This window comes from Syngnathoides biaculeatus, chromosome 21, assembly GCF_019802595.1.
Source record: "Syngnathoides biaculeatus isolate LvHL_M chromosome 21, ASM1980259v1, whole genome shotgun sequence".
Lineage (NCBI taxonomy): Eukaryota > Metazoa > Chordata > Actinopteri > Syngnathiformes > Syngnathidae > Syngnathoides > Syngnathoides biaculeatus.
This window is the reverse complement of record NC_084660.1, coordinates 5,440,178-5,465,403: the sequence shown is the minus strand read 5'-3', so window position 1 is coordinate 5,465,403 and position 25,226 is coordinate 5,440,178. Positions and strand designations below refer to the sequence as shown.

Below are 25,226 nucleotides of genomic sequence, written 5' to 3'. Positions count from 1 at the left end.
TCTCCGTTATGGACCGTCGCAGTCCGCGAGCAGCCGCGTTTGGATGAAACTGGAGCAATAACGAAGAGACACCAGAGGGAACTGGAAAGAACCCTCAGACATTTTACGCACTCAACTACAAAACGCAGACAGTAAGACAAATCCATATGCCGATTTCATTTTATTAATAGGTCTGATCGATCATGTGCTTGGACTCAGCCCCAGAGCCAGTAACTGGATCCCTGGGCGTCATGCCTCACAGTTCCATATATGACTTTTTCATAAATATAGCCAAACACCTGCGAGGTGTCCGGTCACACCGCTGCCGTGACGCGGCAGTCAGAGGAACAAATACTTTTCCTCGTGCATAAACAATTTTTTTTTTTTTTTTTTTTTTTACACACTCCTTTCAAAGTTGTTCTTCTGGGGTCAATTATTGTCACGCAGCTTTGGCAGCACGACGCGGAAATGTACATTGCTGACGTGAAAAACAACAGAAAGCAAGAGTGAAACAATGGTCCAGGCCTCCGGTGCGAGGCTTGCGAAGCCCTAGTGAGCTCGAGGCAGGATGTGACTTTTCCCTGGTAGCAAGGCCTTAGCGTACCAGGAGGGAAGCCGAAGAGGAGATGCATTCTGGTAACAGAAAATGGATGCTCACAAACCTGCGTGAAAAGGCACAACTGCCACCTCAGATAGTCTCACGTGATACCATGGCAGCGCAGCGTCTGGCTGAAACGGGAAGGGCCCACGAGTCCGGCCCGTCGTCCCCGGATGAAGAGTCCGAGTCGCTACCCGAGGGGTCGCTGCCCGAGGACGCGCTGTCGTCGGTCGTGTCGTCGGCGGCTTTCCTGCTGCTGGAGAACCGGGCCACCGAGAAGCAAGGGTTGTCCTCTCCGATCCTGAACAGAACACGATGTCGGCGTGATCCACACCTGGACCATCTGGATTTAAAAATACACTTCGAACTGGCGTGCGATACGCAGAACAGCATCCCCCCCCCCCCCCCCCCTGAATATGGGGTCGTTAATAGCGGCGAACCGTCGTCGGTCACTGGCGTGGAATGTTCCACTTCGTGCCTGTAGTGGGACGCCGGGTTCCTTATTGCTGCTTTCTAACCTGCAGGCCACCTCGCCAGGGTCCACCCATAGGGTGAGTACAGGTGGCAATCCCAGCTCAGAGAACTGAACGCCGCTCTCCTTACAGGCCCAGAGGAGTTCTGGATCCTGACTGTTGGACAGGTTGACTCGGATGCACCTGCAAATGACGCAACTGTCAACAGTGATTGACATCTCGGAAAAAAGAACGATGAGAGATTTCGGAGAGCTCTTCTGTCTCGAGGAGAAAAGGACAAGACCTGTACGCTTGCCCTTTGCTGGGATTGTCGGGGTACCAATGGCCCTGAAACTTCTCCTTCAGCGCAACGAGTAGTTTCTCGATGAAAAGCTCGGTTTTTTGCACGTGCAGCTTGGTCACCAGCATCTTCATCAGCGTAAACACAGCTTCCAGCTCTTGCTCCATGGCGTTGCTGATTCAATTAAGTCTTTGGCGCGCATTCCCAGTGACTTCCTATTGCTACGTTTGTGTCTTTATGATGGCCCCCGGCTTTACCTTTACGATGTCATCGCCCGGGTGGGCTATTTGCGGTTCTCCGCCCGGCAGAGCGAGTGCGCAGAGGAGACAAAGTGAGCGACATCAACACAACACAGCGACGGCGCTGCGGCGTCTGTACTCTTCGGTCTGTCTTCTCCGTAGTACCTACGTTCAAATGTAAGTCCACAGGAAATAATGATAAATTGGTCCTGGTTCACGGTCCTACAATAATAGCAAGATGTGGTATTGCGGGTCCCCTTCTTCGCAGGGGATCAAACCAAGACTGACCGCACAATTCCGCATATAATTGACACTCTCCGAAATTGTGATTAGAATCTACCACCAACTATCATCCAAAACAGGATTTCATTGCTTCTGAACATCTTCAAACATTGCTGAACCTGCAAGAAGAGAGCTTTGGTTTGGTATTTACTGTCCCGACACGGCTAGATCCGAGCACCCACGACATAATCTTGCAGTCCGAGATAGTTTTAGCGATGTTCTGCTGAGCTGCGGTTCCAGATTCTGCTCGTTTTGTTTTCCCGTTGAGTCCGACCTGGGTAAAAACGACGGTGAGCCAAAGAAGCGGACACGTCAAATCCAAAAACTTCCGCCGTGAGATTTATGACTCCGTGAGTAACCTCCTGCCTTCTGATCATGCCGTACCTCTGTCCTTTAACTTGGATTCTTTTCTCTGATGTGATGTTTTCACTCCACCTATTCAGAAGTTCAGTCCCGTCCATGTCTGTAATTACAGCGCCATCTATTGTGAGGCCTGAAAGAAAAGCCAGAGCGTAACTAATAGCCAAAAAGTGCTGAATAGGTGGAGAGTGTCAAAGAGCATGACAATCAGTCCTGTATTACATAATTGGTGTTGTACGGAGTAGTATAAATTGCAGCGATGTTTTGTTGTTGTTTTGTCGGAGAAGCTGCAGGAGGCTTGATTTCTATTCAATGTACACATTTTAATACGTGACAAAATACATGAAGAGATTGCACCGGAAAGGTTTGGATGGAGCTCAGTGGTAGAACATTCAACTTCCTGCTTATATACACAAATCCGAATGATTTATCTCATGGTCACAAACGACAGATGAGCTTTTTACGAAAATGGCTTCTGCCTGGGGCGTTATGTTTTATACGTCATCTGTCTTGTGTTGTGTTATCTCCAGCTGGGCTTGGAGACCTTGGCCGATTGCCGCGATTGGCTGGACCTGTCCGAGAAGCTGCTCTCGCGCCCGCGGCCTTTAGCGGGGGCCACGGAGTCAGCCCCCGTGGAGCCGGGAGGCGTCCTGATCTTTGCAGATGTCCCGACACTCGGCGGTGTCCTGATCTTTGTCGACGCCCTGACACTTGGAGGTGTCCTGCTCATCGGGGGCGTCCTGATGTTTTCAGATGTCCCGACAGTCGAATGAGGCCTGGCATTTGGTGGGGCGCTATTGTTCGGAGGTGTGCTGGTCTTTGCCGAAGTCCTGACCCTCGGAGCTGTGTTGATGATCGGAGGTGTCCTGATGTTTGCAGATATCCTGACCCTTGAATGCGGCCTGGCGTTTGGAGGTGTGCTTATGTTTGGGGATGTCCTGACTTTCGGAGGTGTCCTGATGTTTGTAGATGTACTGACGCTCGGACGGGGCCTGATGTTCGGAGGTGTGCTGACGTTCTGAGGTGTGCTGTTGTTTGGCGATGTCCTGACACTTGGATGTGACTTGATGTTTGGTGATGTTTTGGCACTTGGTGGTGTCCCGCTTCTCGGAGTCGTGCTGATGCCCGGAGCTGTTCTGCTGCTCAGAGACCTCTTGGGCACGGAGGAAGACAAGGACGATGAGGTGCGAGGTCGCTCAGCAGATGTGGATGATTTGGAAGATGCTTCAGATCCAGACTTGGAAACGTTCACTTTTGGAAGGCCAGCGAGTGTTTGTCGAAAAGAGGAAGAGGCAGTGTTTCGGGCAAAACCCGGGCCTGACGAAGGGGCAGGAGAAGGAGTGTTGGCAGCCTTGACATTGGAACCACCCCCAAGCGCTCGCAGTGTGGAGCGACACATCTTCTCCTCCGGCTGGTTCCGAGCACCGGGAACGTGACGGTTCTTTGAATCTCTGCTCTGGAGGCTTGAGCGCTGTGATGAGGGGCCAGTGGATGGCTTCTCTCCTCGTTTCTCTAAACTGGTCTTGGAGACGGGCACCACCTTCCTCATGATTTGCTTCTCGGAGCTGTTGAGGGTACGCACACGACTGGGTTGGCTCTTGTTTGCGGAGGTAGGGACGGTTCTGGACGAGGCCGCCTTCTTACGCTGGTCTGATCGAGGAGGAGTTGGAGAGGAGACGCAAAGCGTCGAGGTTGGCGACGGTTGGTGCCTGACAGGCAACGACTGCGCCGGCTCGGGAAATGATGCCGCCTCCTTTTCTCCTGGACGGTCCACCTCACACAGGGCGGTTACGCACCAAGAAACAACCGGCTGCGCTCCGATCGACTCGTCTGAAGTCTGCGGCTCTTCCGCATCTGTGACGGTGACTTCACCGAAGGCCTTTAGCTCAGGAACCAGTGAGCATGTCTCCAGAACAAACACTAAGGCGTCGTTGTCGTCAGCAGCCGCCGTGATGTCACGGTTGATGTGGTCATCTTCAGAAGACGTTTTACAGTGGCGCCGTTCACGGCGTGTCAGTGAAGCCTCTCTGCGGTCTCGGTAATTATCGTCCAAGTCGGAGGGGGTGTCCGTTTTGACACGACACTCGAGATTGGTGGCTGATGGTGTCGTCGTCGTTGCGGTGTTCCCAGAAGGGGAGGACGGGCTTTGCGACGACGAGCGCCGGGAACGCCGCCGAGAAGCACGCCGGCCGGTCGACTTCGGAGAGAGCAGCTCCAGGAGCACGCTGGTCTCGTCCTGGTGCAGCATAACCGCCGAAAGGTCCGTTTCACTGCTGCAGTGATAGCGCATCGCGCTGCCCACCTACAACAGTGCAACGCAGTTAATTGATTTGCTGCATGATTGGGGATTCGGGTGTGTTTTTACCTCTTCGCCGCCGGCCCACGAATGTCTCTTCTGTTCCTCCTGAACTTGTAAGCGATGGCGACGGGCTTCCCGCTCTTTGTTTTCCTTCAATCGTCCAAAGACAACAACAACCGAGGTAGACCGCCTGAGCATTATCAAGACACTGCAGGGGTGGACAAAGCACGGCTCGTCCAGAAACTTAAATCCACTCGGCCGTCCGGCGGCCTACCTTGGCAGCTTGGCCGAACTTGCAGCAGAAGCCGTACAACACGGAAAAGCAGTCGTCCAATCGGAACGTGTCGCTGTCCTCGCAGAAGAAATCCATCAGCTCGTCGGCTTCCTTGCTCAGCAGCTCCCGGCTATCGCGCAGCTCGCGCAGCCGTGCTGTCGTATCCTGAGGCAGGGATAAAACAAGCAAACACCTCACCGGCTGGAGGACGGCGCAGCGTCGTAAAGAAATCTCAAATCTTAACCGTAAAGCTTCCGACAAGTCCCGAGATACTGTCAGAAAAATCCGGCAAGTAAAGTCCGGTCCCCGCTCAAGTGGATGGATGACGTGAGTGATTAAATTCTCGACGTGTCAGCGCTACCTGTAGGAAGCTTTCCAACTGCCGGAGGAGCTCGCCGTCCGCCCCTACGCTCACCTCGAGAGAGCGCGTGCGGGACGTCAGCCGCTGCAGTTCAGCGTCCAGCGTCTCCAAGGAGATCCTGTCCACAAAAACAGTCACGACAGAAGCCCCGGCTAGCTTCGAGTACGTCTTCCGCTGGAGCGAGAATAGAAGAGTCAGTCGGACCTGGAAGCGGCCTGAATGTGACTCAACTCCAGCGGGAAGTCCAACAACTTCTCGTCAGTTTTCTGGGCTTCCTGGGAAGAAGGATTTGAACCATCAGGATGGAAAAACTCACATTAGGGAAGGAAGATGCGGAAGACGAGTTTTTGGTTGTGTTGACTGACCTGAGCTACAAAGTGCAGCATGTTCATTCCCGGTTTGTTGGCTTTGGTGTCGGCGAGAGACAACAGGGACGACAGTTTGAAGCCCGCCGCGTTACCGCCGTGACCGCCCTGAAACACAGGCGGGGTTTCACACCACGCCGCTGACACACAAAAACACAGCCAGGACCGCGAAGTCGCTTACGGCATTGAGGATGTTTCCGGCTTGCAGTACCAAGTGGAGAACGGCGTGCAGCTCCTGGCAGCCAAGAACCTCTGCAAGACATCATCAATGCCTCCGACTTCTTTTGCATTTATCTCGAAAATTGCTGCTTTGGCGTCACCTTTGGTTGCGCAGCGAAGGACGCCAATGTGTGCCCGCGCGGCCTCGCACGTGCCAGGAATCTCCTCTTTGGCCAGCATGCACTCGATCCGCGTCGCGTAACTGTGAACCGATCGGACGGGGGAGGACGACCAGCATTCAGGGGGCGGCACGCCGGGGTGAAAGGTGAAAGGTGAAGGGGAAGCGGCTGACCTGGGGAGCTGAATCAGCAGGAACACGAAGGAGTCGGCCAACGACAGCTTTGCCACGTCACCGTGGTACGCCTTCATCTTCGTCACCTGTTTCGGGACGAAAATCGAAAGTCACTTCCTGCTCACCCGATGCGATTGGACAGAAGTGAATGAGTAAGCGATTCCAGCCTCGGTGAGCAGGAAATGTTACCTCATCCGCCTCAGGCAGCAACTTCATCATCTCTCTTAGTGGCTCCGCCCCGTAAGGTTCGGCGTTGCCGCGGCGAATGTCTTCAATGATGGCCTGGTTGGACCTGAAGGAGAACAGCGAATCCTGACTGAGGCAAATTGGACTCAATAAATGCAAAGTTTTTAGTCGGGGGGTGAAATTGGAAAACCTTCCAGGCGACTGGGAATTCCCGAGTTAGTTCAAAAACGACCTCCATGTGCCCCGCGGCGTTGAGTAAACACGGCGTTTTACCCAAAACACTTTGGGCCACGAGGGCACATCTTGGTCATCTTTTACCTCTTGAACTGTTTGAGGAAGATGCCCACGTTCATGCCTCTCTTGGTGTCCAAGAGGGAGACCTGGGGGGGGGGGGGGTGATGGTCATCGTCAACTCGGTCGTCGTAGTCCCCCGTTCGTGTCGACGTCGAGCTGATCGACGTAATTATCGTAGTCGTCGGCGTCACCCACCTGGTCCTTTGCGTCCCGCCGTGAGCCGCGGCCCCTCCCTCCCCCGCCGGGCGTGGCGCCGCCGTGAGCCTGCTGCTGACCAAAGAGTTCTTCCACCGTGCTGGCGTCGATCCGGTGGCGCTGCTGCGCCCGGCCCAGCGTCCAGAGGTTGGTGCGCCCCCGCACCTGCCCGCGCAGACCCCGCGCCCAAACGTCACGTCGACGGGCACGAGAGGAAGCGGCACGGCGAGGTGGACTACCTGCTCCTCCGGGATGGTTTTCCAGAAGAAGCTCCTCATCCTCTTGTGGATTGTCAGGCCTCCCGTGGGCAGGAAGGGCGGAGGTGGGGGAGGAGGGGGCGGAAGCGGGGGAGGGGGCGGCGGGGGCGGCGGCGGTATTCTGTCCGGCGTCTCGTCCTCATTGGCCATCATGCGCATCCCAGCAACCGACTTGACCGAGGGGCCGAGGTCACTGAGGTCACGGGCGAGCGTGGCGGCGGGAGGGCCCCCCAGAAAAGTGACGGCCAATCATCTCGCTTGCGTCTGGAAAAAAAAAACAAAAAAAACCAAGAAACTCATTACTGTCAAGGTCGTTTTAGCGCAAATTGCTGCCGTTTTGGTTCGGAACAGTCCTGGCGTGATCAGTGCCTTGTGTGAGCTGTACATAGCGCACGTATCAGACAAAACTCCTGGAAAAATCCAAACATGTCACACAAAATTGGACTTCAACCGAGTGTGTGTTGGTGCGTCTGATTAATGTCATTTGCAAGTTGTGCAAAAGCTGACTTTCCTTTACTTGTGTGTCTGCAACCTGCCGGTCTGGTTTTTCTTGCCGCCGCCTGCAAAGAACTTATTTTTTTCCCCCTCCCCCCCTTCATCATCCTCTTCCTCACATCAGCGCCGCGCTAACGGCGTCAGTGCGCAAAAGCACAACTGACAGTCGACACTCAAAAACGCTCGCGGGTGAACAAAGCGTCGGACGGGGCGTTGTGTGCCGGAACCAAATTGCGTGGAAAATTACGTTGATTTTTGGGAGGCCGACGATTGCCCTGCGGTCAAAATGAATGTTCGTCCTGGGTGAAAAGTCGTCGTCGCTTTTTATTTTTATTGTGTTGAGCCCGGATGCGCTCCCAATGATGTTATTTTATGCAGCAATCCCTCGTTTATCACAGGGGGTTCGGTTTCAGACCCCGTAATAGGTGAAATCCGTGAAGAAGCGACTAAGTTTTCTTTTTAATTTGTACATATTTTAAAGCTGAAAGTCCAAAGACTCTTTTTAAAAAGAAAAATCCGATTAACTTCAACCAAACTCTTAATAACACTTTCGATACACTTTGATGTTATTTTAGAGGATATTTTGTAAATACTGTTCCACACCCAATCCACACTGCACTGAATACGTGGCATAGCGAGGGAACACTGTACTCATTAGATGCAATTAATGTGTTTGCAAAGGTACAAAAGGCAGCCCAGTCCAAAAAGGTCCAGTAGGCTTGGGTATGATATTTGGGGTGTGTGCTCAGGATGCCGCGTGCTACCATGGAAACTGCTCGGATTGCTCACAATCGCTGCGGTAACGGGACGACGACGCTTTTGTGCCGCTCGCTTACTTGCCTGATGACGGCACCTCGGTCAGGGCACGGGCGACGAGTCGATTTGACGGCCCGGCTCACCGGATTTGGAACCTCGCGGAGCTTCTGCCGTCGTGGGGAAGCGAAGGAAGCTGGAAAACCGCAGCGATGAATTCGGCAAGCGGAGTCTGTCGGAAGAGTGAGGCGGGCACAGGTCAACGGGGAAAAAAAAAGCTTGTTCGGGAAGATTGTTCCGGACCGTCGGAACACGGCGTCCACTCGCATTCAAAGCCGTGAATTTAACACCGCGCGGGACGGTCAACGCGATACTCCAAATCTTCTTTACAGCAACGGCCCTTTCGCACACCTCTGTGGAAGTAGCGCGGCGCAAATATTGACAGTACAAATTCATCTGACCTGTCACCGAAACACAAAATGATGGCTGACTCACAACATGTCGCAAGAGATGACAAATTGTGCGGAGGTTTCTCCCCGACATTTTCCACGCGGGAGAAAGAAAAGCGGAAAGTCGTCAAATGCGAAGTGAGAAGCATGTGCAAAAACAAAGGTGCTACCTCGTTAACACCTTCGGGTGTTACAGAGGAATGGGCGAGAAATGGAGGGTGGGGGGGGGGAGAAAAAGTTGAGAAGGGCGTGACATCATACGCAGATTCCCAGACTGAAGTCCACTTGAGGGGAACAAACAAAAAACTGGACAGCGGGTGCCTGATTAGCTTAATGCTAACAAACAGTGCAAAATGCCATTGACACGCTAACGTTTGGTTGAGATTTGAACACACACGGTGGCGCAACACATTTAGATAACGATACTCGTGTATTATAGTAAAAATAGTATAGTGAAAATACCGCAGATAAGTGACAGCCATTATCATTGCAAAAGGAAAATAAACCATCAATAAGTGTCCCCCCCCCGCCCAAAAAATAAAAAGATAAAAAAATAATGGGAGGGGACAAAAAAGAAAAATAGATTGGAAAAAAAATCCATTGATAGTTGCAAAATGAATGGGATTGCAGCATTAAATCCTAATCCAAAAACTGTTGGATTCTTTATGCAATGTAGAACTGTGTTATTAGCTATTTTATAAAGTACAATATTAGTATTTTTTTTTCAAATGTCTGTTTGTGGGGTTAACAAAAGTTTTCTACCTCAGGGGGGCCGGGGTGGATTATGCCCCCACCCCCCCACCGGCACCACCACCAAATTCGACGCCCCTGGTGGTCGTCGGGATGCTCTTGTCAGTGGGGGTTTCCATAGCAACAAGGACACCTGTATCTTCCAATTTTTTTTTTTTTTTTTGGGGGGGGGGTTGTTATAAAAGCCGCGACGGGTTCACCCACTGGACAGTTTCAACTGAACGAGGAAAAAAAGACTCTTGCTGCTTTTTTTCAGCGTGGCGAGAAGCGCGTGAGAGGCGTGGAAATTAAAAAAAAAAAAAGAAGACACTTTGTTTTGTTTTGAATTTGTCACAGCAAGCAGAAATAGCAAAAAAATATTAGTTGAGTGTGTGTGTGTGGGGGGGGGGGGGGGGAACACGTACTTGTCTCAGACGAGCAGAAAACAAGTGCGGCAGGCTTTTAAAGTCAACGCACCTCGCATCCCCCACTCCCTGGGAGGGGAAAAAAATTAATATACATATGAACACAAACAATCATAACTTTCCGTACCTCCGCCAGCGTCCAACGTCGACGGCCGATGACAGCGAGCTGAAGCTTGACTGGCGGCTCGCGGCTCGATACTGCGCATGCGCGACGACTCGCCGTGCCAGGCCGTGCGCGGCAGAGATAAAAGCGGCGCATGGGCTCCACCTGTCAACGGAAAGAAAACATTGTGGCCTTGCACCTGCTTTGCCGCTAGGGGGACCCCAAGATCGACTAACATCCACTGAATTGCTGAATCATGATTATTTGAATTTGTTTGCCTTTTATCACATTTCTTCATCGTTGAAAACCCAATTATTACATCCTCATGTTTGCTTTTCAAATATTTTAGTATATTACCATTTTGTATTGTGCTTTACATACATTACTAGCTATTTTGGACATGGTTGCATTGAGTTATTATTTGTTTTAACCAAAAAGAAAAATATTGGTTGATTTTTGCGACTTTTAGCAGAGCTAGATAATAACGTCGATATCATTTTTTGCTTAATCGTGTTGGGTGGGCCCACAGCCCTTTCACCCACAAGAATAGATCTGCCCCTGTATTGATTGAAAAAAAAAAATTGTAATCTCAGAAAATCTCTTGTGCTATTAAGCTCTCCCAATGTTGAAAAAGTTTACTTCAAAACCAATTTATTAATAGTACTTGTCAGGGCCATCACGGGCAGTGTTACATGTCTTTTTAGCATATACTGCGGACCGCTAAAGAACAGAAGGCGGGCCACATATGGCCCCCAGGACACAGTTTGGTTATGCTCAGAGTGCTGGCATTTTTATTGTAGGTGTATAAATGATTAATAATCAATATTATCGGCCAAAAGGAAGGGACAAAAGTCACATTCTGACAACACATTCAGAGTGAGTTTGAAAATATTGAAAAGATAACCATTGGCATACAAAGACTTATATCGAATATTTACAAGTACAAGTTGCAAAATGTATTTACAAACGTAGTGCTTTGCCTCCATCTTGTGGGATCTTTAGGCAATTCAAAACCTTTATTTTTTTTTTTCTTTTATAAACGGGAGCAGCAGAACACTGTCATTTAAATGCACCATTTCTGATCCCAAAATACATTTGAACATGAACGTCGTACAACGAGCACAAAACTCTCTTCAGCTCCTCCAAAAAAACCTAAACGGGCCCTGAAACGCTTCGGAACCAAGCCGGGCTGCGGTGCTGAAGGCCTGCCATCCATATCGTCTTCATCGGTGAGCGCGGACGGTTCCTAAACCACATTCTTCAGATTCCCTAGAGAAAAATGCTAATCAGCCGGAAGGTACGACGCTCAAAACTAGAAACCAAAAATGAAATACCGCAGCCATCGGCCAAGTCCGCGGACTCGATTCGATCGCGTCACTTTGCGCTTACGTACTTTTGATTTTGGCGACGACGTCCTCCAGCTGTTTTGCGTCATTGCGGTCGGGGCGACAGCTCGGACTGATCTCGAGGGAATAGTCGGGCCCGTACTCTGTAAAGAACTAAAAGACCAGAAGATCTGATTTGTGACATGAATAAACAAGATATACATTTTTTTGAAATGACATTTTGTGTCAAAGAATGCCTGAGTCATGGTTTGCTTATTTGTCACACTAGCAATAAACAATACCAGTGCTTGGCAAAAATGACATTTTTTTTTCCTTTGCTCATTCACTGGAAAAAAATGCTCATCAGCGTTCCCTGTTTACATGGATATTTGACGTGTAAAACCGTCAATGGCAGTTAACGAAAACTTTCAAAAGTGCTATAAGTTGAAACGTGAAAGGACTGCTCAAAAATGACGTTAAAATGCTCAAGATGGTCGCCTCAAAAGGGATTCTAGAGCAACTGACTTCAGTTTGCCATTTTTAGAGACGACCTGTGTAATCTTGTTGCACCCCAAGTGGTGTCCCCGCCACCCCCGCAATGCGACAATGTAAAAACGGCGGCGTGTTACCTCGTGGTCGGGTATTTCCGAGGCGAGGGTCTTGCCCAATATAACTGCCGTCAGGTAGGTCCAGCAGCGGGCCGTGTTGGCCAAGTGGTAACCCCCTGAATTACAGAATAACAGAATTATTATAATATAATACCAACAAAGGTAGCCGGAATCATCTTCGTCAAACTGCGGATTTAAAAAAAAAAAAAAAAAAAAGTCTTGAAGGCACACACAACCACGCACCCCCTCCCAGCAGCAGCGTAGGCAGGCTCCACTTCAGCACGTCCTGCAGACACATGGCGACCCCTAGCGGCGTCATGTTAAAGGAGCACATGGGGTCGCCCGCCATGGTGTCGGCGCCCAGCTGCATCACCACGGCGTCCGGCTTGTAGTGAGCGCGCACGTCCGGCAGGACGCTGCGGCCGAGAGACGACATCGGTTACGCGCTCGCTGCCGTTGACGGCTCGAGAGGTCAAAATATCCGTGGGACGGTTTTTTCTCTTCGATGAAGCCGAGGGCCTGACGAATTGAAGCTCCTTCCCCTCACTTGCCTGGAAAAGACTTGGTAGTATCTGTCGTCTCGGATGCCGTCCTCCAGCGGTACGTTGACTGTGTACCAGCGGCCTCTGGACACGCCGATATTGCTGACATCGCCTGTACCTGCACGCACATACACAGCGTACTGTATGGATATAATACCCAAGATATACACTAATATTGGGTTTCAATTTAAGGATGTTCTCTCGCCCCTGAACATATACAAACCATCTAAGTCTGCTCTCTCTAACCTCGTCTGCCAGCCTAGCCTTTACGAGCACAAACAGGAAGGGGCTCAGCGTGGATCCCTGATGCAGTCCCACCTCCAATTTAAATCCTTCTGACGCACCTACGGCACATCCCAAGCGCTGTCCTGCTGCCCTCATACAGGTCCTGTACTATTCTAACATATTTCTCCGCCGCACCAGACTTGAAATGTACTTTTTGCTCGCGCTCGTCTAATAGTTTGAGGTTGTTCCACTTGAAATTTCGCCAAACAGGTGCGTTGCCGTATGCAATACGAAAGCCAGAGATTACCTGGAAAAAACCCAGGCGAGAACTTGTGGAGGGACACAGTCATGACTTTGGACGTGAAGCTGAAGGCTTCCTCCACACCTACAGGGAGGGGAAAAAGATGAGTACAAGGAACTGCGGGAAATGGATAAAACTGTTGAATTCCCAAACTACCCCCCCCCCTTTCCCATCTGTCACTGCCCGACAGTGCACATCGTAACTGAACAACGGAGTGGATTCTCGCACATGTTAGCGTACCGTCTCCGTGATGCAGGTCCACGTCCACGTAAAGGACTCTCTTGTACCGATCCCGCAGCTTGAGAATCCCCAACACGGCATCGTTGATGTAGCAGAAACCCGACGCCTGGTCCCTGGAGGGCATGGAGCGAAACCCGCTGAGCGGCGAGCGATCGACCTCGGAAAAGCCCTCGACCCTTACTTCTTGGCGTGGTGCCACCCCCCGGCCCAGTTGATGGCCACCCGGCACGTTTGGTCCACCAGACACTGTGCGGCTGTGAGTGTCGCCCCCCCTACTGCGGCTGCGTAGTCAAATATGCCCTCCACCACTGGACAATCGTAACCTGGAGGGGGTGAAGTGAAAATTGTGAGAAATTCAAGGAGAGGCAATCACACTCTCGCCAGGCTCTCACCAAGGCCGTATTCGGCCGAGTCGGGGTCATCGTTGTCCCCCTCCTGGCTGACCTTGTGAAGATGCTCCAGGTAGAAGTCGGAGTGGAACAGACCAATGTCCTTGATGGTGGCCACCTGAGGCTTCACAACGCTGAAAAGGAGAACATGGAGGACAATGTCGACGTTGCTTGCCACCGTCTGTTGATAGCTTTTCTTCTCGTCATGTTCCAAACCTCATATAGTTGAGGAGGCCATAGGCTTCTATCAGTGAGTGGACCATCCTCGCCTAAAAAAAAAAAATAAACAAAAAAACGGATACAACTCGTCTGAACCTTGCATTAGCAAACGCCCACACAAAAAAAGAAAAGAAAGAAAAGAAAGAAAAAATCCAACTCACTCGGTTTGGCACTTTGGCGAAAGAGTCACAAGTTTGAACGTATTCCTGACTAAATATATACGCGACCTGCGGTTTTCCGTTGCTACCGTCATCGCCATGTCCTTCACGGCTCATGCCTGCGTGGATAAAATATGGCGAAAAGACGACGGGGAATGTTAAATATGACAAATGTGAAACACGAAAAAAACAGTGAATGCGAGAGGAAGTCGAGCTCGCTTCTGGTGTGACACCGTAAACATGCCCTCCAAAAACGTCGACTACTTTTTTTTTTTGATTTGACGTTTTTATTGTGAACAAAACCATCTAAATAAAGGAAAGAGTTTTTCTAAATAAAGGAAAGTGTATTATCATGTGTGAACTGAACGTTTTCATTTTTAAATAGATCTATTGGCAGGAAGCACAACCTATATGTCGCGTCGTCCCGGTGGGACGATTTAAAAAGAAGGACTCGATTCAGCGAAAGGCATTCCGGCTATTTTTTGGAGTTTTTTTTTTTATTTACTTTTAAATATATATATATATTTTATTTCACATTAACCGGGTTTCTCTTTAACTTTGCCACAAAGAAAGATAATTTCTGTTAGTTACATTCTAATCGCGGTTAGAGGGCGCGAAACCTTACCTTTCAAATAAGAGGTAAAACAAAAAAATTGACATTCCGGTGCGAGTGAATATTTAGTTTGTACCCATCCATTTTATTCTACATGGATTTAAGAGGCCGAATACGCACAACGCTCAACGTCAAAACGCAGTGGTCGTGACGCTTTTACTTTGAAAGTAAAACATGGCACTCGCTCCTCGCACGTTTTACTTTGAAAGTACAGGCCACTTTCTATCGGCTTCCGACTGCTAGCTTTGCTCCCCCCCAGTGGGGTTTGCTGTGCGTTCAAAGTTGCTCGTCTTTCCGAGCGTCAAGAGAGCACAAATGACTTTTGTGCGGGTCACTTAACTAAGTTCGCCAAGTGTTTACGAGCGGGAGGAACCACAAAGCTGGTCGTCATGAGGAGTCGGAGCAACTCGGGCGTGAAACTGGACAACTATGCCCGGATCGTGCACCAAACGATTCTGCAGCACCAAGTGAGTGTTGTAGTATCGCTGTAATAAACTTAAACTTCCACTTCCCTGTTTTTTTTTTTTTCTTTCTTGACATTGCATACACAAAATGGAAGTAGTATGATGTTGCGTAAGGTTTTTCCTGTTGTTAATCCTGACCTCAATGACTAAACTCGGGCGCATTAAAGAGCACATTTTTGGAGACTGTAATAGAGTCCCAGAATGAGGAAATTCGTGGAGTCATCCAAGGAGATATGTAAGCCCCTCCCACATGCATTCAAGACATTTACGCATTCACTCGCACAGCTCTCCAAAATAGAGGCAAAGTGTGCGTGCTTCAAGATGTTTTGGAACTCCCAGGTGACAACGCTTTCCAAACTCACCCGCTTTGCGTGCACGATCCACAGGATCCCGTCACGGGCCTTCTGCCCGGAAGCAGCGAGCAGCCGGACGCTTGGGTCCGAGATAACGTTTACAGCATCGTGTCCGTGTGGGCGCTCAGCCTGGCGTACAGGAAGAACGCCGACAGGGACGAAGACAAGGCCAAGGCCTACGAACTGGAGCAGGTGTGTACGTTCTGCTGCAGATTTGAGCCCCGAAACCAACATTATTGTCACGTGTATTTTAATGAGTGGAAATAGAGAAACATACAGTATAAACATAGTTAGAAAGAACTGAACAGTCGGCCAATCAAAAAAAACAATACTGGAGCGGGGAGGGGGGGGCTTGTCCCGGGATTCATCACGTCTCCGAGCTCATCGGCACGGCACTAATATTAGTCGTCATCTCGGTCATGGCCCACCATGTCCGTCCTTCTCTTCAGAGTGTGGTGAAACTAATGAGAGGAGTCCTCCAGTGCATTACGAGGCAGGTACGTCTCGGGAAGCGCGACGGCTGACTTGTCGCAGTCTCCCTCCGCTTGTAAAAATCTTTCCTCGCCCGCAGCTGGACAAAGTGGAGAAGTTCAAGTACAGCCGCAGCACGTCCGACTCGCTCCACGCCAAGTACAACACCAGGACCTGCGCCACGGTGGTCGGGGACGACCAGTGGGGGCACCTGCAGGTGGACGCCACCTCGCTCTTCCTGCTCTTCCTGGCTCAGATGACGGCATCCGGTGGGGGGGGGGGGGCGCACTTGGCTCGCTGAGCTAGCTTCGCGTGAGCTTTGGGAGTGATCGGGGGCTTCTTTGTGTACCAGGTCTTCATATTGTCTACACGCAGGATGAAGTGGACGTCGTGCAGAATCTCATGTTCTACATCGAGGCAGCTTACAAAGTGGCTGTGAGTGGTGTATTTTTTCCCTCTCTCGCCTCTTCTTTTTTTTTTGCTTTCTTTGTGTCCACCTTCTAACCGAGTCCCTCAATGGCTCCTCACAGGATTATGGGATGTGGGAACGAGGGGACAAAACCAACCAAGGCATCACGGAGATCAACGCCAGCTCGATCGGCACGGCAAAGGTGGGTCGGAGAGGAGAGCGAGACGACCCGGGGTGTCCAGTCGCTCCCGCGACCTTTTCTCCGATCTTTAAATGACCTCCACGCTAGAGAAGTGGGACACCCGTCGCAGACCTTTCCTTGAGGGTGGGGGGTGGGGTGGGGGGGGGGGGGGGGAGAGACAGCTGTCCTAGTCAACATCATCAGAAACCAAGGTGGAAATAGTTTAATACTGGGATTGCAAGATTTTTACGTGATGTGAGGCTACACTGCGAGCTCGGTCCTTTGCCCTGTGGCGAGGGATCGGGTTCCCCGCGTCTTCCAGGAATGGCTTCCCGCTCCGAAATAACACCCGCACAAATGCACGGCAGCTAAATTAAGACACTAGGAATCAGGCTTCAGTGTGGAATGTAATTATCACCAAAACATCGCGGCGGGCCGTGCTTTTGCTACCTGGTCCTTCGGTGAGGACTTGAGCCGCGCTTTTATCACCGCCGCTACCGCTTCACCATTCTACAAAACACCAATACGAAAGGAACACGTGCAATGACAGCATGAACGTGGGGGGGCAATTTAGAAGGAATATTTATTGAAAAATAGTTGGAATACAGCATAATCACCGGAAATGCTGATTTTCCAAATAAAAACGTTATGCTCTGATCAACCAATCAGAGGACAGAAGAATGTTGACTTTATCGAGGGCCAAATTTGAAACGTGACTGGTTAACGAAATTCCAGTTGATGGGACGGATCGACACGGCAAGGCATCGAGGTCGATCGGACAAACAAATCTGGACGAAAAATGTTCTTGAAGCAGCGCAGCAAAGGGAAACTGCTGACGAAAAGCTGGGACGGAATTCAACCCATTTCATTTCACTTTGTTGCTTCAACCCTCCGCTTCATCAATCCAATCCGATTCCAGGCGGCTCTGGAGGCTCTGGACGAGCTCAACCTCTTCGGAGCTAAAGGCGGACCTGGATCGGTGGTCCACGCCTTGGCCGACGACATCCAGCACTGCCAGGTAGCTCTTTGACTCAGTCAGCGATTCTCGTAAAACCAAAGAATCACAGAATCGTCGTCGTTTGTTTTTGGTCCATACTTTGCCGTGCCGCATGACTGTATTGTAGTTTTTGAGGTGCCACTTGGACTTGGTGCAAAAGGTTTGAGACCCACTTTGTGAGGTCATTCTTCTGTCTCCACCTCATCAGTCCATCCTGACCTCCATGCTTCCCAGAGCGTCCATCTCCAAAGAGGTGGATGCCGGCGTCCTGGCCATCATCTCCTACCCCGCCTTCGCCGTGGAGGACACCAACATAGTCGACACGACCAAGGAGGAGATCATCTCCAAGCTGCAGGTGCTCGCATCAGGATTTGGTGCATGGTGGTGCCGACCAGACCGCCAAAAAAAAAGAAAGTGAACTTTCTGTGTGTGCGTCCAGGGTCGCTACGGGTGCTGCAGGTTTCTCCGAGACGGACACAAAACTCCGAAAGAGGTCCACGATGGAAAGCCAAGCGCAGGAATCCGACGATGTCTACTTCACCGATTGATTTCGTCTTTTTTTTTTTTTTTTCCCTCTAGGACCCCAACCGTCTGTATTACGAGTCCGCTGAGCTCAAGTTGTTTGAGAACATAGAGTGCGAGTGGCCTCTGTTCTGGACCTACCTCATCCTGGATGGAATTTTCATCAACAGCCCCGAGCAGGCACAGTGGAACTTTGCTTTCCAGATCAAAACACAAATTATCACCGTTTGCTGTTATTCTGTTTCTGTTCATTTTAATGAGAAAACTGGCTTGGCTCAGGTCCAGGAGTACCAGGACGCTCTGGAAGGCATCTTGATCAAGCGAAAGGACGGAATACGACTGCTACCCGAGCTTTACAGTGTCCCGCCGGACAAGGTCAAAATCGATTGTTTCGTGCGCTGGGTTATTTCTAATTCTCGCTCCTGGTTTGTCAGTCTCACCTTTGGTTCCAAACAGGTGGAGGAGGAATACATAAATCCTCACACAGTTGAACGGATTCCCATGGGCAAGTGTCCCCTAAAGTGGGGACAGTCTCTTTACATTCTCGGAAGGCTTTTATCTGAGGTCTGTAGGACTTTTTTGAGCAAATCTGTCTTCCAAATCAAAAGTAGTCATCTTGATATAGCGGCACCCGCTTGGCTCCCTCCCTCTCAGGGTTTTCTCGCTCCCGGAGAGATCGACCCTCTGAACCGTCGCTTTGCCACCATCCCCAAGCCCGACGTGGTAGTGCAAGGTGAGCGCTCAAGATACCGGATCGATCAATGATACTCAAAATGGTAGCGTGCGGATTCCCTCCAGTGGTACGCAAAGGAATTACTGAAATAACACGGTGGGTCGGATCAGCCTGCGTTCTACCATGTGACATTCCTGCGTTGGCAGTGTCGGTCCTGGCTGAGACGGAGGAGATTAAAGAGCTCCTGCTGAAACACGGCATCAACGTGGAGACGGTGGCCGACATCCATCCCATCCACGTGCAGCCTTCCAGGGTGCTCAGCCACATCTACGCCCGACTCGGTACGCTCACGAAAGTACACGTAAAGACAGCGCCAACGGTCGGTGTCTCAACGCCGCTGCGCTGCAGGTCGGAACCCCAGACTGGGTTTGACGGGACGCCCCTACCGGAGGATCGGAGTCCTGGGAACCTCCAAGTTCTACATCATCAGGAACACCATTTTCTCATTCACACCTCAGGTGAGTATGAAAGATAAGGAAAGAAATCTTGGGAGGGTCTTAACAGGGTATCTCGGCCTCCCACAGTTTCTGGACCACCAACAGTTCTACCTGGCGCTGGACAACAAAATGATCGTGGAGATGCTGAGAACAGAAATTGCCTACTTGTCGTCCAGATGGAGGATGACGGGAAGACCCACCGTCACCTTCCCCATCTCGCAGACGATGCTGAGTGAGTGTGCGGACAAGCTTGCCGCGTGTTTTCTCGCAGGGAATTGTCGGTTCTGAGGTTTGTCCCTGAACGCGTTCCAGCCGAAGACCACAGTAACCTGGACCCCGCTGTGCTGGCTACCCTGAAGAAACTACAGGACGGCTACTACGGAGGAGCAAGGTGACTCTGTGGCAGGGCTGGGCCCCATCTCACCTACTGGATACGGAAAAGGCGTAACGCTCCCTCCCTCCGGCTTCTCCAGGATCCAGACCGGAAAGCTTTCGGAATTCCTGACCACTTCGTGTTTCGCTCACCTCAGCTTCTTGGATGGTAAGGCCTCAGGCAGCACGGGCAGCCGTGCCGACGGCGAGTTTGATGATGCAGACGGCGAGGGATACGTGCATGAGTTGGGCTGTGACGACGGTAAGCAAACCGCAGAGGGGACAGAGGACGGATGGATGACGGGTTGCCTCCGTGTCCTTTCACCGGATTTCACCATTCCAAATATAATCCACCCTGACCCCATCCCCTCTCTCAGCCTCAAGAGGACTTAACTCTTCATGGCATGTAACACAAAGGGGCTTTGCATTGCTTTGCTTTGCTTTTAAGGTGAGCTGGGGTCCTTAAAAAAAAAAAAAAGAAAAAAAAATCACCTGCACCCCAAAGATTTTAGAAACCCTGGTCTAGTGGTTCGCACATATGCCTCACAGATGTGAGGTTCCAGGTTGGAATACAGGCTGCAATCTTGCATGTTCCCCTCGAGCTTGCGTGGGGTTTTTCCTGCCACATTTCAAAACTGTGGACGTTAGCTCCATTTGAAAACCGTCTGTAGCTGTAAATGAGAGTGTGAAAGCTTGTTTGTCTCAAAACAACAACAACAACAACCACAAGGTACAACACTAGTGTATAAACAACACCCCCCCTACCTTGCACAGAGGACGACGACCTCGCTCAGTACCTGGACCACCTCTTGGCCCACGCGGCCCCCAAGGAGCTAAAAACAAAGTTGGGAGGCCTGGGGAAGTTCAAGGCGGCCGCCACTAAAACAAAAGAGATGGTGACCCTGAGGAACAAGGCCCAGGGCCTCAACGTGCAAGGTGGGCAACAGTTCTACAAAGTGTTATCTACAGAGGAACATCATTTACAGCCCCTCCCCTCCCCCCAACACCTCTCTAGAGGTCAACATGTACCTGCCCAATAAGCTGTTCCGTGCTCATCAACCGTCCCTCAACCTGAACCTTCCGGACTCCTCCGCACCACCAGGGACTCAGGTGAGAACAAATTCCTCCATTCCTGCGTAGAAGAACCATGATGGGAAACACAGTCTTAGACAACCTGATGTTTCAGGTCCCGGAAGTGACGGTGACGCCCGAGAGTGGCGTGCCGCGGGACGCCAGCGGCGGCGTGGATTACCGCGCTCTGGCGCACCTGCTGAAAGACACGCAAAACCTGCAGGATCAAGCCGACATCCTCTACATTCTCTTCAAGGACAAGTGAGTTTGTCGGCTAGAATGATGACTGAAAATATTTCCATTCATTGAGGGAACCTGATATGAAAAACGAGTGATTTTAGTGGTGTTTTCCTGTGCGTCTGGACTGATCGGTTCCTTGACACCTACGCAGGGGCATGGACTGGGACACTGGTCTGCACAGCAAAGGCCTCACGGTGCGTTCGCTGGTCACCGACCTGTACGAGAAGGCCGGCGAGCTTAAGAACTGGGGGCTCATCAGGATGATCTCGGGCATGCTGAGGAAGAAGGTGGAGGAGCTGGACTCGGTATGGAGTCTTTTTCCAAATAATTTGAGAGTCTTGTTTCAACGCAAGTTGTGCTTTTCCGCCATTTTATGCCATTTACGGGCAATTACAGTCCAATTATTGGCAGATTTTCACCATTTGGGGGAGTGCTCAAAGTGAAGAAATCCCGTCCTGTGAAGGTTACTGTGAAATTAAACATAGTCATACACTCTGTGCAGAAAGACAGTGCCGTCCTGATGAGTCTCAGAGAGGAGTTGAAACGGATTAATGGAATTTCCACTCATTACAATAGGGAAAGCTGATTTGACAAATTCAACCTGTGATTTCAAAGCACCACTGATGGAAACACTCCCCGTGTGTTTGCCCCTTCAGGCCTGCTCCGATTTGCTGGCCCACCAGAAGCACCTGACGGTGGGTCTCCCCCCGGAACCCCGAGAGAAGACCATCACGGCTCCCATCCCCCTGGACCAGCTGGCGGCCATCATCGAAGAGGCCAGCGACAACAACATCAGCGTAGCCATTCTCACCCAGGTGAGTCCGGCGGCCTTCCTCGGCACCCCCCCTCCCCCCACTCCCCCAACATTCACCCTTGACCTCTTACACCTCAGGAAATCATGGTGTACCTGGCCATGAGCATCAGGACGCAACCCAACCTGTTCAGCGAGATGTTCCGCCTCCGCATCGGGCTCATCATCCAGGTCATGGCCACCGAGCTGGCCCAGTCGCTCAACTGCTCCGGTAGCACCCAAAAGAAACCACCATTGAAATAAAGACAACACCCCCCCCCCCCCCCCACCTTTGAAAGTAGTCCCACAACAGTAATGACTCAAACGTGAAAAAATGTGATTCTCTGGATGAAATGTGTACGTTCAGGGGAGGAGGCCACCGAAAGTCTGATGGGTCTGAGCCCCTCGGAGCTGAAGAATCTCCTCCACCACATCCTGAGCGGGAAGGAGTTCGGCGTGGAGCGCAGCGGTGAGCGCGCGCCCGTCGCCTCGGGTTCGCCTCAAACCCTTCGCTCGCCTGATCCCTCGCTCCATTCCCTCCCGCGCAGTGCGAGACGGGGACGGCGGCGTCAGTCCGGCCATCTCCATCCATCACCTCGGGAACGTGGGCGCCACCAAGAGCGAGAGGGCGGGAATCAGCAAGCTCAAGAGCGACATGAAGATGGTAGGGAGCGTTGTGGAACCGCTTTCTGGAGTAAGGCTTAAATATTCCTCAGGGTTCGGAGTTGGAAGCGTCACAATCACAATTCCCAAATTGAAGAGATCCTCCTTGCGTAATCCTTGACCGATTCAAATCATTCCTCTGATCCAGGACGTCTTTGGAACTATTCGCATGAGATTCACTTCATTCTTCCAACATTTCTTGAGCGATTCACACCATTCCCCCGTTTCCCGTCCGCCGTTTCAGGAATTCCATTCATTCCGTGGCTTTTCAGCATTCCCGCTTGATCTTTCTTTGCAGCTGGAGCGCAGGCTGTCCCTGAGTGGGCCCGGTCAGGTGACGATCTCGCACTCGGGTGCTAATTCACCGTCTTGACTTTGGGAGAGGCATCAGTTGATTCCGATCAGGGAAAAACCATTCCTTCGAACGACTTCCCGATTCGAGCGTTTAATTAGCGCGGCTGTACTTGACGTTGCCTGGTTTCTGCCAGCTTCCTTCTGACGGCCGCGGGAGGGACGAAGCATGTCATTTGTTATTTTTGTTGCAGGCGGACCGCAGAGCGTCTTTGACAGACGCAGTCAAGGTGACCCGTCGTACGAGGAGCGTAAAACCGATCCGCTTCATGGGCAAAAAGTATTGGGACACATTCCACTGACGAGAAGTGAAAAGTCTGAACTTGTTCTGGTCAATTCGAACAGAATCCCTCGATTGATCCGTTCATGAATTGTCCTAAGACTTGAGTCCATGTGGTGTCCGCATTGAGTTCGCCTCCCTAAAATGTGTTTCCTCCCTCGCAGCCGGACCAGAGCGCCACGTCCGCCCGCAAGGTGATAAAACGCTCAGCCGCCGCCGCCGCCGCCGTCTTCGTCGTTTCTCCCGCTCGCTACCTCCCCGCTTTGGCTCCGCTCGACATCCGCCCAGCGCTCGTTCTAGTCTGCTTCCTGCATTTTGTTCCATCAGAGCCTCCGATCTCACTCCCTGGATATCGGCAACATGGAGTCAGGGGTAAAGATCTCCAGTCTAGATCTAAAAGTCTTGCGTGTCGTTAGCTGCAGGTTGTGTCGAGGCTTACGGGTCAGCCGCCTCCTTCCTTTCTTTCTTTCCTCGCCTCAGAGGTACAGACTCGCCTCCATTGAGTCTCTGGACATTCCGGAGAGTAGCTCCGTCGCCAAGGATACCAGACACGGGCAGTGGCTACGCAGGAGGCGTCTGGACGGATCGCTCAACCGCGTCCCCGTCGGCTTCTACCAGAAGGTCTGGAAGATTCTGCAGAAAGTAAGTGACCAGCACGAGCATTAGCCGAAATTTGGATGACTTGATTTATGAATGGCTGGATTTTTGCCACCGCCAAAACTTGGGACTGGGTGGAAACGTCACAGTTCAGACTCGAGACTTACGATGTCCTACATTGCCTTCCAGTGTCACGGCCTGTCCATCGAGGGCTACGTCCTCCCGTCTTCCACCACCAGAGAGGTGAGTCAGTCCAGACGGAAGCATCGGATCTTCAGGGTTTTCCCCCCAAGGTCAGATCGAGTTGGTACCATCCGAATCCTTTGTCTATGCTGTGCCCCTCCCACATTAAAGTGAAATACCCAGAAACCGTGTGACTAAATCACACGAGACTTCCACAAAACGGTTCCGTTCAGCTCGCATCACTCCAACTCAGTGCATTTCCAATCAAACGTTGACGTCAGAGGTTGCCGTGGCCCACGCCGACATTTTCTCTGCGATGTGGACGCTTCCCAGATGACCCCCGGCGAGATCAAGTTCTCGCTGCACGTGGAGACGGTGCTGAACCGCGTCCCGCAGCCCGAGTACCGCCAGCTGCTGGTGGAGGCCATCTTGGTGCTCACCATGCTGGCCGACGTGGACATCCCCACCATCGGCTCCATCGTCCACGCCGAGAAGATCGTACAGATCGCCAACGACATGTTCTGCAAGGATCAGGTCGGGAGGCGGAATCCGATCGCGATGCACCCCAAAATCCCCACCCCACACCCTCGCTCAGGCGTTCCCTCTCTTCCCTCCAGAGAGACCTGGGCGCAGACGAGCACATGCTGGAGCGCGACCCGTCCACAGGAGTCTGCCGGCTGCTGTACGACAGCGCCCCCAGCGGGCGCTTTGGGAGCATGACCTACCTGACCAAGGCGGTGGCGGTGTACGTGCAGGACTTCCTGCCCGGCGGCGCGTGCGCTGTCCAGTGACGGCAAACTACGGCCCTGGCGCGTTTCAACTATTATTTATTTTGGCGTTCTTCAATAAAGCGAAAAAAGTGCCTGAAATATGGGGTATATATATTAAACCCCCCCCCCACTCTTAAAAAAATGAAAACAGTAATGTCGCTATGGCAGCGTGCTTTTATGATTTGCATAACCGTTTAAAAAAAAAAAAGATGAGGTGGTGTCTAGTGCGCTTCCATCAATCAAATGGAATTTCGAGTCGTACGTAGTATTAACTAATTGTTGCTGCTGCCGGACTTTCGACTTTTATTTCATTTAGTTTAGTCTCAATAAAATGAAGCTTGTGAGAATTTTGTTTCTTACCTCCGTCACACGTCTTCGCATGCTGGTGATTTATGAAAATGGCGGAAGAGAATAACGAGCCCGAGCTTCTGAAACGCGGCACTTACTCGCCTGAGGACGTCGGCGGGGCCGTTCGACTTCCTGCAAAGGACACGTCGGAAATAAATGAAGCAATACTTCATACCGTACATATGAACACATAATAATAATAAAATCGTACCTTTGCTGTAAAATATCAATCAAGGGGGAAACTGAGTGCGATGTCCGTCATCGTCATACGTTAAAAGGTGTGAAATGACGTCCAGATTGTTACACACAAATATGCTATAAAGAATCTGAATGAAAAAAGTTGTTTTTTTTTTTATTTTTTATTTTCACTCCCTATATTTAGGTGCAGTGCACGTTCCATTGTCTTCAATCTATAGACATAATCGATCCCTTTGATCTTACATGTGAATATAAAAAGAGGTCACGGG

General features: G+C 51.1%; 4 protein-coding genes across 7 annotated transcripts; 1 reads left to right on the top strand and 3 right to left on the bottom strand.

Moving 5' to 3' along the window:
• Positions 1-76: 76 nt before the first annotated feature.
• Positions 77-1,686, bottom strand: btg3 (B-cell translocation gene 3). Of its 2 annotated transcripts, XM_061808365.1 has the most exons (5): positions 1,588-1,686; positions 1,334-1,504; positions 1,096-1,233; positions 689-878; positions 77-612 (listed from the first exon to the last, which is right to left on the bottom strand). In XM_061808365.1, exons 2-5 carry the CDS (start codon positions 1,495-1,497, stop codon positions 529-531), a joined length of 576 nt encoding a protein of 191 aa, XP_061664349.1. In that variant the 5' UTR covers positions 1,498-1,504; positions 1,588-1,686; the 3' UTR covers positions 77-528. The 2 variants fall into 2 exon arrangements, with proteins under 2 accessions (XP_061664349.1, XP_061664348.1); XM_061808364.1 differs by lacking the exon at positions 1,588-1,686 and having other exon boundaries at positions 78-612; positions 1,334-1,514.
• Positions 1,687-2,514: 828 nt separating this feature from the next.
• On the bottom strand, positions 2,515-6,844 carry LOC133494476 (FH2 domain-containing protein 1-like). Its single transcript, XM_061808361.1, has 12 exons — positions 6,697-6,844; positions 6,526-6,587; positions 6,211-6,313; positions 6,022-6,107; positions 5,831-5,931; positions 5,692-5,762; positions 5,511-5,618; positions 5,350-5,420; positions 5,146-5,263; positions 4,785-4,949; positions 4,577-4,660; positions 2,515-4,513 (listed from the first exon to the last, which is right to left on the bottom strand). Exons 2-12 carry the CDS (start codon positions 6,558-6,560, stop codon positions 2,732-2,734), a joined length of 2,724 nt encoding a protein of 907 aa, XP_061664345.1. The 5' UTR covers positions 6,561-6,587; positions 6,697-6,844; the 3' UTR covers positions 2,515-2,731.
• A 4,193-nt stretch (positions 6,845-11,037) lies between these two features.
• Positions 11,038-14,676, bottom strand: hdac8 (histone deacetylase 8). Of its 2 annotated transcripts, XM_061808363.1 has the most exons (12): positions 14,540-14,676; positions 13,918-14,033; positions 13,754-13,806; positions 13,541-13,671; positions 13,330-13,471; positions 13,149-13,261; positions 12,915-12,992; positions 12,392-12,500; positions 12,084-12,256; positions 11,862-11,956; positions 11,301-11,406; positions 11,038-11,176 (listed from the first exon to the last, which is right to left on the bottom strand). In XM_061808363.1, exons 2-12 carry the CDS (start codon positions 14,029-14,031, stop codon positions 11,154-11,156), a joined length of 1,137 nt encoding a protein of 378 aa, XP_061664347.1. In that variant the 5' UTR covers positions 14,032-14,033; positions 14,540-14,676; the 3' UTR covers positions 11,038-11,153. The 2 variants fall into 2 exon arrangements, with proteins under 2 accessions (XP_061664347.1, XP_061664346.1); XM_061808362.1 differs by lacking the exon at positions 14,540-14,676 and having other exon boundaries at positions 13,918-14,187.
• A 93-nt stretch (positions 14,677-14,769) lies between these two features.
• phka1a (phosphorylase kinase, alpha 1a (muscle)) lies at positions 14,770-25,079 on the top strand. Of its 2 annotated transcripts, XM_061808358.1 has the most exons (33): positions 14,770-14,994; positions 15,378-15,536; positions 15,794-15,841; positions 15,916-16,084; positions 16,168-16,250; positions 16,346-16,426; positions 17,325-17,423; positions 17,611-17,757; positions 17,842-17,895; positions 17,982-18,104; positions 18,204-18,299; positions 18,381-18,488; positions 18,579-18,657; positions 18,804-18,938; positions 19,006-19,115; positions 19,182-19,326; positions 19,407-19,485; positions 19,568-19,728; positions 20,241-20,402; positions 20,482-20,576; positions 20,653-20,798; positions 20,929-21,082; positions 21,434-21,592; positions 21,670-21,799; positions 21,935-22,036; positions 22,116-22,231; positions 22,776-22,811; positions 23,026-23,055; positions 23,189-23,233; positions 23,342-23,503; positions 23,648-23,701; positions 23,975-24,175; positions 24,259-25,079. In XM_061808358.1, the coding sequence occupies exons 1-33, from the start codon at positions 14,917-14,919 to the stop codon at positions 24,430-24,432; spliced, it is 3,720 nt and encodes a 1,239-aa protein (XP_061664342.1). In that variant the 5' UTR covers positions 14,770-14,916; the 3' UTR covers positions 24,433-25,079. The 2 variants fall into 2 exon arrangements, with proteins under 2 accessions (XP_061664342.1, XP_061664344.1); XM_061808360.1 differs by lacking the exon at positions 22,776-22,811.
• The last annotated feature ends 147 nt before the right edge of the window (positions 25,080-25,226 follow it).

Coding starts and splice junctions, on each gene's coding strand:
- btg3 (XM_061808365.1), bottom strand. CDS start 1,497: ATGGAGCAAGAGCTGGAAGCTGTGTTTACGCTGATGAAGATGCTGGTG. Junction 1,234..1,333: donor AGCAAAGGGCAAGCGTACAG/GTCTTGTCCTTT, acceptor CGTCATTTGCAG/GTGCATCCGAGTCAACCTGT. Junction 879..1,095: donor CCTGGCGAGGTGGCCTGCAG/GTTAGAAAGCAG, acceptor TGTTCTGTTCAG/GATCGGAGAGGACAACCCTT.
- LOC133494476 (XM_061808361.1), bottom strand. CDS start 6,560: ATGAACGTGGGCATCTTCCTCAAACAGTTCAAGAG. Junction 6,314..6,525: donor TTCCTCAAACAGTTCAAGAG/GTAAAAGATGAC, acceptor GTTCTCCTTCAG/GTCCAACCAGGCCATCATTG. Junction 5,619..5,691: donor CCGGAAACATCCTCAATGCC/GTAAGCGACTTC, acceptor CCTGTGTTTCAG/GGCGGTCACGGCGGTAACGC.
- hdac8 (XM_061808363.1), bottom strand. CDS start 14,031: ATGAGCCGTGAAGGACATGGCGATGACGGTAGCAACGGAAAACCGCAG. Junction 13,807..13,917: donor TCGCCAAAGTGCCAAACCGA/GTGAGTTGGATT, acceptor TTTTTTTTTTAG/GCGAGGATGGTCCACTCACT. Junction 13,262..13,329: donor GGGTGGCACCACGCCAAGAA/GTAAGGGTCGAG, acceptor CATGCCCTCCAG/GGACCAGGCGTCGGGTTTCT.
- phka1a (XM_061808358.1), top strand. CDS start 14,917: ATGAGGAGTCGGAGCAACTCGGGCGTGAAACTGGACAACTATGCCCGG. Junction 19,486..19,567: donor GGCTACTACGGAGGAGCAAG/GTGACTCTGTGG, acceptor CGGCTTCTCCAG/GATCCAGACCGGAAAGCTTT. Junction 23,702..23,974: donor CGTCTTCCACCACCAGAGAG/GTGAGTCAGTCC, acceptor GACGCTTCCCAG/ATGACCCCCGGCGAGATCAA.